We start from the raw sequence: 18,764 nt of genomic DNA on the forward strand, positions 1-18,764 counted from the left end.
CCAATATAATGTATTTTTAAATGGTAAATGGACTAGTTCTTATATAGCGCTTTTCTACTCAGTCAGAGCACTCAAAGCGCTTATTTTTACAAGGTATTTACATCATATTACACACTTATGTGTATACAGGAATATGACTACATAGAGCACCCATACTACATAATCTGCTGATATAAATGCATTATGTATAAAATCATTATTATCATAAGGCAACAATGTACAAACCATAATGCAACCACGTTGTTTACATTTGAGCAATATTGCTGAGCTGTAGGTATGGCTTTGATATTCCTCAATGATGAGTCCCAATCTGTACTATTTATGGTCATTCCTGACCAACATGTTAGACAATACTCAGCCAATCAGAAGTTGGCATCACAGGCTTATCAATAAGGCTGCAAGCTAGAACAGATGTTACCATAAACAGACTCTTTGGCTCGTCATCTAGAAATTTGGGATTTCCCGGTTTCTCACTATGTACCTAATGCCAAATGTTCAGTAACCTAGGTCAGCTGTTTGATATGGGGAATCCCCACTTTCTCCATTTCAGTCAATAATGGTCAAGTAGGTATAGCCAATCACATAGCACAATATGGTTACATGATTATACTAAGCCAATCAGCCATGATGATGATGACAAACATATAGCACTTTTCAAAATACAGAGTTAGAAAGTGCTTCACGGTTTGATTAAGGGCCATATATAAGTATACATGTAACGAACATACACAGACATAACCCAACAATCAACTATATATCAAACATTCATTCCACATACACAATTTCATAGGTGCCAACAGATGTAAACAATGGCCTGGAATTACAGAAAAAATTAAGGGAACGCTGACCTATAAAAATGTATTTTCACAGCAGATGTATAAAGCAAATCACAGACTCAGCCAATCTGATAGGCTGAGGAAGTTGTTCCAGTCTGGGCACCATAACCTCAAAAGCACAGTCGCCTCTGGAGAGGCCGGCTGCAGTGATGAGGTCTAAACAGTCCTGTTATATAAGGCCTGTCCATGTAGGGCTTTAAATGTCTTTAAATAAGCTGTGCCACTGGACAATGGAACCAGGAAACGTAAATGCTAAACTTGATTACCACACAAAGTTTTACAAAGTCAGGATTGTCTCTTAACATTGTGCCTTTGTATTGAATGTCTTTGGTGGGATCATTATCCATTATCAACTGCCTATCCAGGTCCAAGTGATTGGTTTTTGAGTCTAACCAAAAGTGTCTTTGCTCTCTCCAGTCACCTCTTCCAGCTCTTCTTGGGTAAAACTAAGGCACTTCTAAGCTTTGGTGTGATATAATCTCTCCTGCTCAGTCCCAGCTAGTTCAGTTGTCTGAGCCACTTTGAATGGCTTTACTCGTTGCAAACGATCAGCACAGACATCTTTGTCTCTATAAAAATGTATTTTATACATGGTCATGGATACAGGTGGCAGAAGCTAATTTCTGCCACCTGTATCCATGACCATATTCTTCCTCACCATAAAAGTTCGTAGCCAAGGATGAGGGCAGGAATGCAGATTGAGCAATAGATTACCAGCTTCACCTTCATACTCAGCTCTCTCTTTACAACAAGGACACTGGCTGATGAAACCAACAGGACCACAACAATAGCAAAAAGCAAAGACATGATTCTGAGACCATTAAACCTCCGGTCTCTGGCTACACTCAAACGTTTTGTCTAAAAGATTATAAACAGAATCTGCACCCAAGGGCAGCCCTAGAGGTCCCACACCCACTGGGATAACATCCAACTTAAAACTTGGTATATGAACAACAGCTCTCACTACAGCTGTGCAGGGACCAAATAATGTGTAATAATGGGCCAGATACATTATACCCCCAAGCACACTTTTAAAACAAAAGATTTAAATATTATATTGAAATATCAGACCTTTAAGGGACTTAGTCAAAGCAACTTTAGCTTCAATGACAACCTCAAGAATTTACACACTTGGCACACCTTTCTTTTATATAGTTTCTATCATTCTTCTTGGTAGAATCATTTAACCTCACCAACAAGTGCTTGAATTTGTTACCATGTCTCAATCAAAGGTCACTTTGTGGTGTGAGCACTGCTAGATCAGATCTGGACTGAGAACTTCCAAATATCTCTGGTAAATATCAATGCAGCTGCACTGCCTGATGTTTTCCTTTCAGATAATGCAAACATCCTAACCCTTGTCCAAACCACCACGTTCCGATTAAGTAGTGTTAGGGGGTTTGTAACACTGAGACAATGCAGCAGCTACACTATAAGATTTCTGGAGGGCACTGGGTGCCACTCATGCATTAAGTTTATTTTGACATGAACATTCAGACCTATCGCTTTCATTGCACTTTCCACCAAAGTCGGGTAAATCTGGTGTGGAAGCATTTTGAGAGCAAAACTGACTATGCCACTGGGAGACTGTTGAATAAATGCAGTTGGCTGTTTGGTTACTAATCTAAAGATGCAGGGACGAGCGACTAGGATGTACTGACCCCTCACAGATCATGAGGTTTCCACCTCACCAGCCAATATGTCCCTCTCTGATCATGCTGTTCCTTAGGCCATGCTATTGTAGGGGAGGGTAATTTTGGTAGATTCTGAGCATGTTTGCATAACAGGACTGTTAACTGAGGTCAAAGACATTTTCTATTTCCAGTCTGTGACTACAGACAATAAAAATATCCATCCACCCATCGCTTTTCTTCTTCATATCTCTTCAGTGAACAATGTCAGCATTGTGCTGTTGTGTTGCAGTGTTGTGATCACGTGTTCTTCTTTCAGTGACTTTGTTGTTGCCTTTATTGAGAATATTCTTCTGCCAAAATGGAGCTAAACAGATTTTGACATTTAGCAAAAGAGACTGCCATTAATCAACTTGTGCGGTGAGAGCCATTTATCAAATGTCACTAAGGGAATGAGTAAGAACTGTTGATGACAAGTCGTATGGCAAGAACACCAGAGACACAAGCATAGTACAAAAATCTTGGGAGACTTGATTACCTCCCTCACTTCTCACACTAGTGGATTCCACTAAACAGAGGGCACATTCCCAATCAAAGCAAACCGTTACTATGACACACAATGTATCTTAAGTATTTTCTTGTCATGTGGACAGTTTCCCACTAAATGCAGAAGTCATTAAAAGCCTGCTATACATCAGCCCATACTGCAGTCGTGAGCCTAATACAACTGATGAACAACTGAACTGCTGTATTACCTTCATGATATCCAATCTCTCCTCATCACAACGAACAAAGACGCTAGAAGAAGATGACAGAGGCAAAGAGGTGGACAGGGTGACGGCCTCCTGGGCAAGACGGCGAGATCTGGCTGCACTGTTTGTATCGCTGGCGTTCTTCACCTGAGACATGTAGTGGTAGTTCACCTTGAACATCAGCTTCCCATCCTCATCTTCTGAGACCATTTCAAAGGTGTCTGGACAGAGAAAAGACAGTTAAAAGTATGTTCAGAGCATTACTGAGCTTGAACAATTAAAAAAAATAAGTTAAAATGGAGTAACTTCTTACAGGTCAGATACAAAACATGATTGTAATTCACTGTAATAATTAAAACTAAAAAAGGGACCTGAAGTATTACCTGTGGTTACAGTATGCTTTCCTGTGTGTTTTGCAAAGAACAGGGTTGTTTTTGCTTGGGCTGTCCCATGATAGCTGTTAATGGATGACCTGACCAAGTACTGACTGGTTAATGGGTCGCAATATAACAAAGTCAAATGTCCACAGTTAACTTCCTACTGGCTGCTGATCAGATCAGATCAGATCAGATAAACTAATCTAAGCTTTATTAGTCCCACAGCTGGGAAATTCACATTATTGTAGCAGCAAAAAAGGGAAGGAACAAAGAGACACAGCATAACCTACAAGCACAACTTACAACAATAGCACTGTACAACACTAGAGGAAAAAAATTACACTATACAGTGCAGTACAATATTTAATAACAGCTCTCCATTTATGGCCCAACTTGGGAAGAGCTTTTCTCTATTAAGAAAACTAGCTGTACACATGCGTGGGATGGGTTGCCTTTATAATTCCCAACAAATGGGATTTGGTGACGCCTGATTATTGTGAATAGTCCTGTGTCTCAAAACACAGTTTTGGGGAAGAAGTCACAATGCCTTTATGCATCAAATCCCAAATAATCAGTCCTCTATCAAATACACCCAACCAAATTTAAAAGACATCACAGGTTTGGTAAAACTGACATCTGTAAGAATGCCATGACAGGGCGCAACCTGACCAGGATCATGCCATAGCAATACTAGAGGCAGGGCGGACAACCTGCTAGAGCTGATCTCAACCCCATAGAAAACCTGTGGAACCCCAATTAAAGTTTGTCTGTTTGCATCTGGAAGTCCCACAGGATCTTAGCTCAGTCATTTTCAACCACCCTTGGGGATGCATCCCATTTTGACCTCAGGAATTGCAGGCCATGCTTGGCACAGATGTTCCTGGATACTATGCTGGCCACTTGGTTATGGTGTTCCATGTATGCCCAGCCTGCTAGTATCTTGCACGCTGCTGTTATTTGCTGGACTGTCTCAGGGGGATCTCTACACAGGTCTGGGGTCTTGCCTGGTGTGGTGCACCTCAGCCTTGATCGATCTTGTGCTTTGAGTTTGCACCGCCTCTGTGCTGTCTTTCAGTCCAGGTCTGTCCAGCCATTTGTAAGATTTTTTGATGTCGGCTACTATGTCTCTCATTTATTTATATAACATGTTTCCCCCGCTTACAGTGCTGTCCTGAGCTCCCTTCCCAGACGTCTCAACCCCCATTCACACCTTTGTTCCAGTGACCTCAATAGGCCACAGGAAACAATGGAGCGGAGTCCTAAATTGGTTTCAACTGAAACCACTGATTAAATATGACCCACGCCCCCTTCACACCTGGGCACATGTGTTTCACGCACATGATCAATAGAGGGTCATAACCACCTCCAGGGGACTACGCCCACAGGGGTTTAAATACCTGGGTCTCTCCACCATTTGGTTGAGAACTGAAGAAGCCTTTCGGATGAGAGGTGAAACGTCTTCAAGAAACAAAAAGAAGTCCAGTCGCCTTTTTCAAGCTCCAGAGACTACTATGACCTGGATGACTGAGAATCTACACAGAAACATGTTATGACCCAACTCAAAAGCTGCAACACAGCAGAGACAGACCAGAAACACTGGTTTTGTTGTAAATTACTTAATAATCTCTGGTAAAAATATCAGTCAAGGTCCAGCTTTAAGAAACCTGACATTAGCCAGTTGGAATTCAGAGGTTGAAAATGGTTGACCACTTAGCACGCCACCATCACATCTAAACATGGTCACTTCTGGCCCCAGAAAAATCACAATGGCCATAAAATTTAACTGGCGGTTTCAAAATGGAAAGTTCAAAAAACAATAGTGAACCTTTGTTAACATTAAGGTTACTTTATTGTCTCCTATAGAAGGAAAGAGTCCAGGATTGGGAAACTGCTGCACGAGTACAAGACAAAAGCAAAAATGACAATAAAAACAGATGCAACAATTACACTTGTGGAGTACTTGTAAGAGGTCTGACTTCCAGCTGACTGGGACCTAATATGATGCATACTAGTTCACAAGCCTATTCAGTCCTACTTTATGGTTGGGAATTTTTTGGAATTTCTCGGCAGTAAACTAATAACAACTGTTGTTATTTTTTTCCCTTTCTAATCATGATAAAAGAACATGTAGTATGATGGCAGTCAGAGGGCTTGCAAATGAACACAAAAAGCAATTTACAAGCCAACTGGTTTTTAGGTAGCATTAAAATTTTAAAGCTAAAAGGACAGACACTAAACTTTTATTAACATGCTTGTGTAACAAGAAAAATCTTTCTTGTAACTTTGATTTAGTTTATTTTTAATCCTTGCTCTGACACCTCCCCCCAACAAACTGCACAAGTTACCATACAAAAGCAATTTCTCTTTACTTCCAGCAAAAATGCTGCAAAAAAAGTTAGCTTCAAAATGTTTAAGCAATACACGGCCTGAGTCATAAAGTGAGGAACCTCAGTTGCATTTAAATGAAGCCGTAACTGTCTTCTATGTTGTCTACACACTTGAACAACTGTGTTTACAGTCAAGTCACTTACAATTACCTCAGGCATCAAACTGCTTACAAAATCAATTGCAATACAGCAAAACCACCGTAATTAATCATGACATGGCTGAGTAGAGCGTGATGGACAAGACAAAAGGGATCAGCTGGATGGGAAAGTAGCCTGACTGTGCTTCACTTTCAGAGCACTGGTGTAAGACATTAGAAAGCCTGTCAGACAGGAGACAGAGCTATAAATGTAGGCATTTTGAGGAAACAAGGAAATGTGTAACAGAACGGTGGCTTTAAACATCTGCTGACGTGTGCACAACCAACAGTGCATCTGTGTATATATTAATAGATTGATAAAAACTCACCAAACTGTAGTTTTTTCATGGCAGCTACATATTTTTCCTCTAGAGAGCGGAGTATGGACAGGGGCTTCGGCCGGCTCGACACCTTCCTTGAAGACTCCACGAGTTTCTTCTCTGGTGAGGAAAAAGTTGAGGGTGGGGAGAAAAAAGTAAAGGCCAGAGTGAGAAAAAGAGCGAGGTGCGCACGTGTGTGTGCATGTGTGTGGGGACACACGCTGAAACACAACAGAAGGCTTGGTGGTAACAGCTATGGCAGACCGGGCAAGACCTGTGGAGGTTTCTATTTTTTTATGACTACATTAAGCCACTTGTGCATTTATTACATTCATTTTATCAACATATGGGGTGTGACTGTAGATGGTATAAAAGATGGACGTAGCTTCCAGGCCTGAAAGCTGAAGCCAATGCCTAAGTACATTAAAGCCCGCTCATCTCCACCTCTCACTTGTCACATCTGGTTTAAAAACATCAAGATGGCAAGAAACCAATCTGAGTCATCAGAGTAACTACATCCATTCTGTACACTCTGTGTGTGTGTGTGTGTGTGTGTGTGTGTGTGTGTGTGTGTGTGTGTGTGTGTGTGTCTACTATACTATATTTTACAGCTGCTGAATACGTGTACATGTCAGGGAATGTTTATGCCAATAAAATGAGCTCCTTTGTAATTCTGCTGTTTTTCAGATGTGTGTGTGTGAAGTAAATAGATACACTGAAAGTACCTTTATTTTTTTGTTTCAAAAAGAGACATAACTTCAGTATAAACTACAGGGTTAAAATATTTTTTTGAATTATTTTAGGGCAAAGTCAGCTTGAAAAAAATTGTAGCTGCTGATTGGATGCACGCCGTTAGTACGTCCTTGTGGACAGATGCTCTGTACCAGCTAAATCTAGTGTTTCTGCCAGTGCACGGACAGACATTAACCCTGTAATTACAATATGCTCCATAAAATACTGCTCACTGCACCCTGTTTTTTTTCCTGCCTTCAACCAGGTCTCTTACCATCAGTGGGGGGGGACAATTACTTACAAGCTCAAGAGAGAATATTAAACTATTAACCATAAAGATATGTTTAAGAAACAGAACTGCAATTGAAGCTTAGAAGGAACTGTACACAGTGGTGGCTGATATCATTATCTGGCCTGTTCAGATAACAGAACACTTCAGAGGAACTTCCCCTCCTCAGTCAATACCATCATCCTCCTGTTTGATTATGACTTGTCTCAGAGATATTTCTTACAGCGACTACACTAATTAAATGATTATTCATCTGTCATCGCTCTAATGCTGCAAAGCTCTACACTGGACAACTCTGCATGATGGGTGATTTCAGAGGCCTTTATCATATGGATTTCTTTATATGAACATACACACTTCCATCAAATCTAATGGCCAGCTCCCCTCCTAAGACGGCCGTTTGCATAGGCATAGCAATAAAAACTTAGCAGCAGGAGTAGTAAGAAATGAACGGGTGAAGGATACTTAGTATTGTACACTGTGGAGCAATAGGGAAATGGGTGAGGTTCCATGTTTCATTACGACATGGACATGTTATTGATGGCACTGCTGTCTTAAGATGGCTTATAACTTGCTCAAAGAATCATCTCTCTTTATTTCCCCATGTCTTATACAGGTTAGGACATGTACTTTACTATCCTGACCATTTATCTCCTCTGCAGGGCTCATGACAGATTTCAGAGCCTCTGCAGAAAAAAGAAGAAAGACACTAAGGTGTGTGCAGCAATTTTTAACACAACACCTCAGTAGCATACAGTTCATCTCACACCTCAAAAGCCACAGGCGTAACATTATGAGGAGTTTAGATAATACCTTAGAAGGTGTGCCCTGCAGCTTCAGATAGTTTGGAAAGTTCAACTTTCAATGACAGTCCAACGGAGTCCTTGATTGAAATTAAACTGTTGGGCCGCAGTCAATCACAGAAGAGTTAATTCAGACGTTTTAGTAAGATAAAGTTAGAGATCCATTTTCTTGTCCTTGCACCAAGAGGGCAGGACACAGACAACAAAGAAAAATGGAGAGAGAAAGATCTGGGACCTGCTAAAATGATTCAGAGCAAATTCAGAGACAAAATGGAGGACGGAGGAAAAAAGTTGGCTGTCAGCCAACAAAGGTTTTAAATCAGGCAACGAGCGTAGATGGAAAACACAGTAGTGTTTTCTTTGTTTTTTTTATGCACATTTCTATTCCAAACAAATTTTACACAAATCTGGGTTTGTGTGGTGTTCAGTTAAATGCACTGAACACTGTGACCTGAGAGCCTTCAGCTGGGATTTAGATCAAACAGTGCAGACAATGAGAACTTGGTGGCTACACCAGCTTTATGTTGGTGCGTGTGTGCTTGTTTTACATACCCTGGTTGGCCTGCCGTAGGTTGGTAGTAGCGGCGTAGACTATCTCAGCTGTCCTCTGGATGTCGGGCACCAGCAGGGTCAAACCCTCAGGCTCCGGGTCTGAGCTCTCAGATTTCACCACGCCTTTACTTTTATCTTTCTTTGACCTGAAACACAGACATACATTCAGCCACTGTGCTGCTGGGTGCTGTTTAGTTACTTTGTTTTGAGATATTTGATTTTTATGAAACAAAGTTTGTTTTGGATTCAAGTTTCATGCTGTAAATTATTATAACTGTCACTGGACGACTGCAAAAAGCTGGGTTTACACTTTGTCCCTTGCACTAAACAGCTCACGTTCCAAAATATGGCACATGGTGGACCCCGCACACCGGACTGGGTTTATTGCCTTTTTTCCATTCTGACAACGCATGCTTTTGTTTTGATATGTGTGATATAGACTAATAATTGGAATGGTGCGAAACACATGTCTTAGGGGTAGGTGTGCACTGAGTTGCCTGTTATTTGAAATGATCCCCTTCTCTGGGTGTATAACCAGGCCAATAATCCAGATTGTGATGTAAGTTGGCCCTGGGCTGTACTGAACAGGTAATCCTCATCCCCAATTCATACGTTTTTACCCTGACAGAAAATGAAATGGTTGAGTAACATGCCTTTAGTGTTAGTGTTGTGCTTCTCTTTCATGGTCACTTTTTAGAACTTCAAGTTGTGCATTTTAAAGCAGTTATTAACACCAAGGCAAATTAAAATATGGGGCCCAAATTTGCTTATTTCAGCCCAGAATTATGACTGACAAATGAAGACAAGTGTAAACTAGAGCTAACAGGCTCACACAGTCCTAAGTGATCACTCTCACTGAGTAGCTATTTTTCCTCAGTCTTTTCTTCCATTAAAGTTCTGATGTATGAGCATAAGATCAAATACAGGGGTTTGAGTTTAGGGTTTTCTAAGCCTCAGTGTTCCTTTGTGTGTGAACCTGGAATGTGATAACTGTGGGTCTATAATGTTATGACAAATCCTAGTATCATCCAAATAGTGTTCCAGACAGGAAAGGTAATACAATGCAATAAAGGCAATAATTTCAAATGATGTCTGTCCTTTAGACATCCCTGTTACACCCCTGTAACACAGATTCTGTACTTCTGGGACTCAAAATTTTACCTGGACCAAGCATTATGCCTTCAATTAGCCACCGCTGTCACACCGACTTGTTATGAGCTATAAGCTTTGCTTCCCCTTGGCATCTTAAATAAACCATGTTGGCAGCATGACAGCTACTGCAGCATCCATGACAGGCGTTTTCTAAAAATACCATCAAACACATCATTCATAATAAAGCCCTCTGACATGTATACAGTGTATGTTTGTCAATCTGACTACAGTATGGTGTCAAGAAGCTGAGCTCACTAATTTGGATACAATTCTAAGGATGTACGTGCACTTATGTTTGGGAGGTGCTTTATGCAGTGCCCCACCCACCTATTCTACATGCAAATATTTTCTGCCTAATATTTACACACAATCACACTCCGATGAATACATGGGGAGCAACTTGGGGTTCAGTATCTGGCATGCAGACTGGAGCAGGCAGGGATCACACCACCAACCTTCCGATTAGATGACCTGCTCTACCTCCTGAGCTACAGCCACCCCTGACCCACCATCTACATTTTAATGGCAAGTGTGAATACAGCTTGAGACATAAAGAGACCCCAGTTCAGCAGTATTGTAGGGATGATAGTGAAAAAAATGGGATAGTGGGGTCATGGCTAGATCAAACTATTCAATTGGAATTACTGGTGATGTACAGGATCAGATTATTTGTCATCTATGAGGTGCAATCTTAAAGTTCTAAGAATTGGTACATTAAAAGCCCATAACTGATTTAAATAACTGAGATCACCATTAAGGCTGCCTTGTTGTAGATATTCAAACTGATTTCAGCGTGGCTGTTTCTAGATTCCTCCTTGACCGCTTCATTAAGGTCCCCAAAGTCATGCAAACAGAAAATGTGAACTTCTGTTTCAAACTGACCAAAGTTTTGGGGCATAAGACAAGAGCTCCAGATATAGCCCTGAACCTTTCAGTTGGAAGCCGAGGAATCCACAGTTTCCAGGTCATACGTGCAGTGGCAGTGCTGGAATTGGTCCAGACATGCACAAGCAGATGACCTAGAAGAGGAAATCGACCAAATCTATATCAAGTTTTTGATTTTTATGGGCCTATTTCTGGAATTTTTTTTTTATTGGACCTTGCATAAAGTCATTTTTAGCCAAAAAGAAATAAAACAGTTATCTCTAACTACTCACATCAGTGCGCTTTATTCAAAAGTTAAAATCCCTGAACTAATTTAAGGTTTCCATCAAGCCCCAAAGAGTAATTTTAACTCGATTTTATGTCTTACCTGAGGCGATTGGTGTATGTGTCCACACATGTCTTCATCTTTGCCAGCAGCATCCCAACAGAGGTTTGTCCCTCAGCATGCTCTTCATCCTCCTCCTCCTCCTCCTGCCCTGGGTCTCCGGACAGTGGCAGGAGCAGAGGAACCAGTGAAGTGCAGGTGGAAATAGCTCTCAGCAGCTCCAGTAGTGCCCGATAGAGTGGGACGTGTCGTGCCATATCCAGAACTGCACAGACAATGGATACAATATTACTATACATTATTATATGTTTATTGGGGCCATCATTCCAAACATCATGGCCCCCCCATTGCTTTCCCTTAGAACATTGACTAGATGCTGGGCAACTAGGTGACTGGGCTCATGACATTAAGTGAGTGCCAATTACAGTGGCTTGCAAAAGTATTCATACCCCTTGAACTTTTCCATATTTTGTCACATTACAACCATAAACATGGAATTTAATGTGAAAGACCAACACAAAGTGGTTACAATTGTGAAGTGGAAAGAAAATTATACATGATTCAAAACATTTTTTACAAATAAAAAACTGAAAAGTGCGGTGTGCAAAAGTATTGAGCCCCCCCCCCCCCAAGTCAATACTTTGTGGAACCACCTTTTGCTGCAGTTACAGCTGCAAGTCTTTTAGGGTATGTCTCCACCAGCTTTGCACATCTAGTGACTGAAATTTTTGCCCATTCTTCTTTGCAAAACAGCTCAAGCTCAGTCAAATATATTTATGTGTGTGGTTTCGAACCCACGCAGCCCGCACCGCAACGCAGTATATGCATGTGGTCGCCGGCTTCACCTCTAAACCACCCGGGCGCCCTATTTTTATATTTATATTTATATATATATCCTACTGGGCAGTCAACATGTGCAGTGGAAGACAAAAGGAAACCCACACATGCATGAACAGGATACAAAACTCCACAGACAGCCAGCAGGTTCAATTTTGCTCTAAGCTGAGAGAAAACACAAAAAGGTGCACACAGCTCATTCTGTAGTTTAAGGATATTTTATACATAAATTTGTAGCTTCCATTTAGTATGCAGATGTTATGTTTTACTTGTACTGCCACTGGGACCAATTTAAGGTTCACTGCCTTGCTGAAGGTCAGTTCTACACACCAGTGATTATGCCACTGATTTATGCTTCAGCAGGAAATCTACATTGTAACCAGAAACCCCACTGAACCCTACGACATTACCTACAACATAACCTGACGTGAACCTCCCGGGAAATCTAACTACATGTCAGGCTGACGCAGCCCATGTTTGTGATTGGCCTGTTCAGCACCGTCGATTCCTCCTGTCCATTTCTGGCTACTTTTTCGCAGCAGTTTTTGAATTTATCAGACAACAATAACAATCATCTCAATATAATATGAATAATAATCATAGCATCAATAATAGGACTCAAAATGTCAGTAAATTCCTGGAGGGAGATTGCTGAAACTATTGTAATGGACATGAGAGTGTGTACAAAGAAGTGGAAAAACTAAAGGGACAAATAGGGTGGCGATGGCTCAGGAGGTAGAGCAGGTCATCTACTAATTGGAAGGTTGTTGGTTCGATTCCTGGCTGCTCCAGTCAGCATGCCAAAGTATCCTCGGGCAAGATACTGAACCCCAAATTGCTCTCCGATGCAACCATTGGAGTATGAATGTGTGTGAATGTTAGACAGAAAGCAATTATCCTTTTAGAAAACCGTGCTCATATAAATGTGTGTATGAATGGGTAAATACAAACATGTTGTATACATGTAAAGCACTTTGAGTGCTCAGCTAGAGTAGAAAAGTGCTATATAAAACTATCCATTTTAATTGCATGATTGCAAATATGTTCAAAAGGAGAAGAAAAAAAACTGACCACAACAAAGAACGAGGATCGGTAACTAACACATAATGCACCTCAGACAAAGCAATGTCGTTGGCCACTTACACAGATTATGTTGTAGGCTCTACAAAGATTCATCACAGAGGTCTAAAATCAGGCCTTGGAGGATCACTAAAGTCATTACGATAAATGCTTTGGGAACTATGGCTGTCTGCAGAAGGCTCTATCCAAAGTTTCAAGATATTCCAGTCTGGCTAAAAGCAGCAGACTGACCATGTCGCTTTTACAAGTGAGCTTAAAACGCCGCTTTTGGTGGAAACTTGCCGACAAGTTACCACAAGAGAACGGACAAAGGGGTTCAGAAACAAGTGTTTGAAAGAGGTTGCCTGTATCAGCTTGTATTAGGGAAAAAAATGTTTGGCAAATGTGATTTATGGCTCAGTGTTGGGCTCATTTTGAGCCATTGTTTGTCAGTTGCATGAAGCAGTACTTGTACAGAAGCCATCGAATACAAGGGGCTGTTGAGACAGTGAAAAAAGCCTCAACAGGATAACAATGTAAGCCATACCATTTTCTTCGAAGGGCTATCTACTAGTGTGTGCGGGGATACTTGTGTATCTGTGTGCTTGCATTGAAGTGTCAGCCTCACAATAAATAGAACATGCCACTTGTTTGTGGCTCCCAGACTGTTTTACATTTATATTGAAATTTCTAGCTCCTCTCTGTTCTCCTTCCAGCATCTGCACAACACTGACCTCACAGGGCTTTAATCTGCTCTCAAATCCTTTAGCCAGTGTCTGTGGACGGCACCTAGCAAAGAATCCCAATCCCCTGCAACTCATCAGAATTCCTCCTCCTGCGAAGTATCAATGTCAGATTGAGCCTGCTATTTCAGCAGGCTCTACTGAAAGGGAAAATAATATGCGGGCTCTTTTTAAGCAAATGAGTAACAAACACGTGGATTAAAATAATCAACAGTTTCACAAGGGCCATGGGCACCAGAAAGTACTTGACCATCTTGACCGCCTCAAAAATGTGATCAGTGTTTTGCTATTTTTCCAGTTTTAGTACTTTTCAGAAACTGGAAAACCTCTGTTGTAGTAAAATGTAAAAACTAAAAAAAAAAAGCCGCAAGCAGCTGCTGTTAAATGAGAAATCACAATATTCACACCGAAACATCAATGTCCGGTTATACAGACCGTTTTTGAGCTGTATGCAGTGAACCTGGGAGGAGCAGTACCATCACGTGATTTTGTGTCACCAATAGGTGGCACTCTAACAGTTACTGACTATATGCATAGCAATGTGTTAAGGGTGGAACTGTTATCAAAGCAGTGATGGTTGGTGGCTTTGCACACTGAACCTTTTTTCGTTTGCGAGCTAACAAATCCATTGGGCTCCTCAATGATCCCTTTGGGAGGCTCGGGCCTAACAAGAAATTTAAAAGTTTCACAGTTGCAGTCCATGACTTAAAGCTTTGGGGAAGTTAGCTGTTGGAAGACATGGAAGACAATGACCCTACTTATGTACCAGGCTGTCAACATGCCAATTTTGCTATGAAGTTGGGTATTTTAACATATTATTTTACTTGTAATTTATATATAGTCTGTGGTTCAATCAGATTGTGTTTGCCTACAGTTGCGAGTTAGATGGAGATCAAACCCTACTTAGTATATGACCTGCTCTACCTCCTGAGCCACAGCCACCCCCATTAGTTTATATCCTCTCTCATCTAAACTGTATATAGAAAACAGCATCTCATCTTGGCCTGTTGATGACTTAGAAATAGCACTGTGATAATCAGCCACAGAAACAAACTGCATTGCTGTAAAATGCAAAACAGAGTTTCTAATTAACCCTAAAACCCTGTTCATTCATGACTCCTGCCTTGCTTTTCATGTAGTTTGGTGCCTAGCCTGCCCTGTAGTCCATGGTGTATATGGGAATAGTTCTGTAATTACTGCTGACAAATTGACATTTGGTATTTCAGCAGGGGTGAGCAAAGGGGGAGGGGGGCATCCAGATAAGAAAACAGAGAGGGGTTTAAAAGGAACTTTTTTAGGCACCACAGCAGAACTAATGCATGAAGTTATGTATGATGTAGACAAATTGCCCATACACGCATCTGAAATACAATCAAATTTAGACAGCAGAGTGTCCACTAAACAGAATGTATAAAACAGAACAGAATAACTACAAAAAAAATAAATAAATCTGTTGAAATAAAGCCTTTCTTCTGTGGAACAACTGTAAATCATGTCAGAGTAGCTCAGAGGCTAGCTGAGATGCATAAAGACTTCAAGCAGAATGAATGAATTTGATAACTGCACTTAATTGTCACTTCAACAGTATATGTATGAACAGAGACAGACCATGCTATAATCATCACTGAGGTATATTTGCTTAAAAAGCACCTCAGTGGTTCCTAATGCACTGCATCAGTCATCAGAATGCACTGCTGTTACATAAACTCTTAATGTGGGTTTAATAATCAAAGATTCAGTGGATGCATATGGTTGTGGTGAATAAAAGACAATGTACTTATTGGTGTTGTTGCTAACTTCTGGAAAGACTGCTATGACATTGGGTATAGATATTCATGGTTTCTGGAGAATAAGTTGTGAAGACTAAAAGATTTCCTGACTGTATCGCTGGTGTTAAAAAAGGAGGGGGGAAAAAAAAACTGTTTGAAAAGAAATGTCTCTACAATTGTTGGGCAGATTACTATGGAAATTGGAAAACATATTTAAGCCTCAAGCCCACCGTAAACTTCAGTGTCCAGCACAAGTTTGCATACAAAGTAAGTGGATCTAGCAGTGAGATACTATAAATAGTGCTAACTTTAAAATTTTAGGTTTGTTAACTGTTCTGCTGAACCAATTGACCAAAATGATATCTGATATTTATTGATATCTTTGTAATGCTAGTATATTAAATTCATGGAGAGAGACAACAGATTTGGACACCTTTCTTTATAAACCTTACAAATGCCACACACCTACTTGGTCACTGTAATGGTCAATGAAATATAAGCCAAACAACATTAAACAAGCTACCACTGAGCCTGTGTTCATAGGGAAACAGAAGAGTTAGTGCGTGGGAAGGTTGCTGCGACAAGGGACGGGCGTTGAGCACATGGGTCACACCGAGTGGGTGGCAAATAATGTGACTCAAGTATGGCTGGACAGTGTCAGGTCTTCCTGACCCCTCTAGGGCAAAGGAACAGAGCAGAGAGTAGCTGAAATATTAAGACTGTGACATGCCTCCGCCAACACACAGTCTGCCTCAGTGGATACCGTAGATAATGTGCATCAAAGAAAGTCTATGTGGAACAACCAGAAAAAAGTAGCCTGGAGCTCTGTACCATTTTAAAGCACAGAAGGAACAGTGGCTGCATTTTTGTGCAAAAAGAATCCCTTTACAAATGAAGCTACTCAAGTTACTTAGTTTTGGGTTGATATACACTGTGTGGACATATTAACTGGGTTAGACTAAGTAGGAAAACAAAGTGCCTACCAAAAAAAAAAAAAAAAAAAAAAGAAAAAGGTCTCTCTTATTTCTAACTTAGTTACTGTGACCAAGAAAAAACAGACTGCTTGGTTGTAATTATTATAATTATTATTATTTTTTTTTTACAGTTCCTCTTTTGATGAAAAACCTTTAATCCCTGAAAGTTGTCATCTGAATAAATAACCAATGATTTCCAAACAAGGAACAATGCAGTTTTTGTCCTGGTCGTGGAACACTGGACCAGCTCTTTATCCTCTCAATGATGTTCGAGTGTGTGTGGGAGTTTGGCCATCCACTCTCCATGTGTTTTGTGGACTTGGAAAAGGCATTCAACCGCATCCTTTGAGTATCCTATGCGATTGTCACCAATTCTGTTCATAAATTTTATAGACAGAATTTCTAGGTGTACAGGAGCATGTATGACTACATCTATGCTTGCGCATCCATCCCCAGAGGTGCATCATGGTTGGTTATAGAGGATAACAGACCCAGAATTCAGAGTTCATGCAGTGTTCATTGTCTTAGAGACAGACAATGAACACTGCACCATAACAGCAGAGAGTGAGATAGTTTAACAGGGGGAAGGGAGTGCGTCACCCCTGTCGAATTGTCCACCCTGACTAAGACATGCTGGCCCATCAGAACTAGACAAAACATGTTTGAGAACAAAAACTGCAGCTAGTGGCTCCAAGTGCCTGATGTGCACTGCCGTTCAGACCCCTCTCAATGTGCACTGTACATAGCCCCCACACCCTCAGGGAGGCATCTGTGGACAACATCTTGTGAAATGACACCATCTCAGTCGGAGAGCCCTGGGGCAGCATTTCGGGCTCCTTCCAAGGGCAGCGAGCTAACATGCAAGTTGTGGTAATCATCAGTCTTCTGAGGAGGTAATGCGACAAACACAGGCGGTGAAAGAGTCCAGCACTGAAACAGTATGAGTGGCACTATGGCAATCACAGACACCATCATGCCCAACAGCTGTATGATCGTCTGTGTCCCAATTTAAATTGAGCAAGGTAGCGATCAAACATGGCCACTCTGTGCTCTGACAAATGTGTACGACCAGAAAATAAGCATGTTTTAATTGTCGTATAGCACTTTGTGACTTTTATGTCTGTAATATAAATAAACGTTACTTATTTAGATAGGCTAAAATGCAGATACCCCTCTCTCAGAAGGGAGCTAAGGCTGCCTCAATTATTTCGTGAAGATGCAAGGAGTCTAAAGTCTAAAGGGCATGCCCTTAAATGCAAACTTCAGAAACTGCTTGTGGTCTGGCTGTATAGTCACATAAAAGTAAGCAATTAATTAATGAAGCTGACTAATACTGTTGCATGAGTCCAGCTAGTGCTCAGCTAACCCATCTACTAACCCATGACCCAGCTACTCCATGTGGTCAGCCCAGCTAGTTGCGGGGACTCAGAAAAAGCCGGGTCCCTAGACTTGGAGAAACTCCACAAACACGTCTTTCCAAAGTTCACTCAAAATTAGCGCTTCACAGGGAGCCCACACACCAACTGAGTGGTGGTAGCTAACTAATAGGGGCAGTTAGCTCTGTTGTCTGCCGACTTGAAGTGAGGTTAACTAGCAGTAGCTAGCTAGCCCGACATAGCAGAGATGTTCTTAGCGTGGCAAGGAATCTAAGACCTAAGAGTTGACTGTGATGATGGGTGTTTATGTACGGGTGAGGTCGCACATACTGTGTGTCTTCAGCCAGGACACAGCCCACACTATGTTTGTTGTACCTAAGCAATCAACTAAGAGGGAACTATAATTTATCCATCTGCTAAGACGTAACAAAACTGTAATGGATAAATAGTTGAAAGACAAACCATTCAGATGAACAGATCAAAAGGAATACAACTATCTAACATCCAGTAACTAAATCAAACCATCTAGTGGGACATACTATCTAGTATGTATAACTGCTAGTGTAGTCGTGTTGGTGGTGCTGCCAATTTACATATGTCATAGTACTGTGGTGTATCTAATATATACTTTCTCAGGACTGAACATTTTCTTCCATTTGTCATTTCTTTAAATGGTCAGTGGCTCAAGGTAAAATAAATGTTGCCTCTATAAATGGATCTTTTATTTCAGTTGTGTCAAAATCTAAACATTTTAATGAGAAAACCTATTACACTAAGTAATTAGCTTTTCCACAGACCTAAACGTCCATGGGTCCAACTTCATGTAGA

The 18,764-nt window shown here is 41.0% G+C and overlaps 1 protein-coding gene across 4 annotated transcripts in view; it reads right to left on the reverse strand.

Moving 5' to 3' along the window:
* The window catches only part of birc6 (baculoviral IAP repeat containing 6), a 141,051-nt gene that overhangs the window by 22,400 nt on the left and 99,887 nt on the right, over positions 1 to 18,764 (reverse strand). For all 4 annotated transcript variants that reach the window (XM_030725245.1, XM_030725247.1, XM_030725246.1 and 1 more), the window contains exons 65-68: positions 11,221 to 11,443; positions 8,817 to 8,962; positions 6,450 to 6,560; positions 3,223 to 3,440 (exon numbers count right to left, since the gene is read on the reverse strand). In XM_030725245.1, coding sequence (XP_030581105.1) covers positions 3,223 to 3,440; positions 6,450 to 6,560; positions 8,817 to 8,962; positions 11,221 to 11,443 — 698 coding nt within the window. The remainder of the gene's footprint in view (positions 1 to 3,222; positions 3,441 to 6,449; positions 6,561 to 8,816; positions 8,963 to 11,220; positions 11,444 to 18,764) is intronic.

The sequence above is a fragment of the Archocentrus centrarchus genome, unplaced genomic scaffold, assembly GCF_007364275.1.
Source record: "Archocentrus centrarchus isolate MPI-CPG fArcCen1 unplaced genomic scaffold, fArcCen1 scaffold_50_ctg1, whole genome shotgun sequence".
Lineage (NCBI taxonomy): Eukaryota > Metazoa > Chordata > Actinopteri > Cichliformes > Cichlidae > Archocentrus > Archocentrus centrarchus.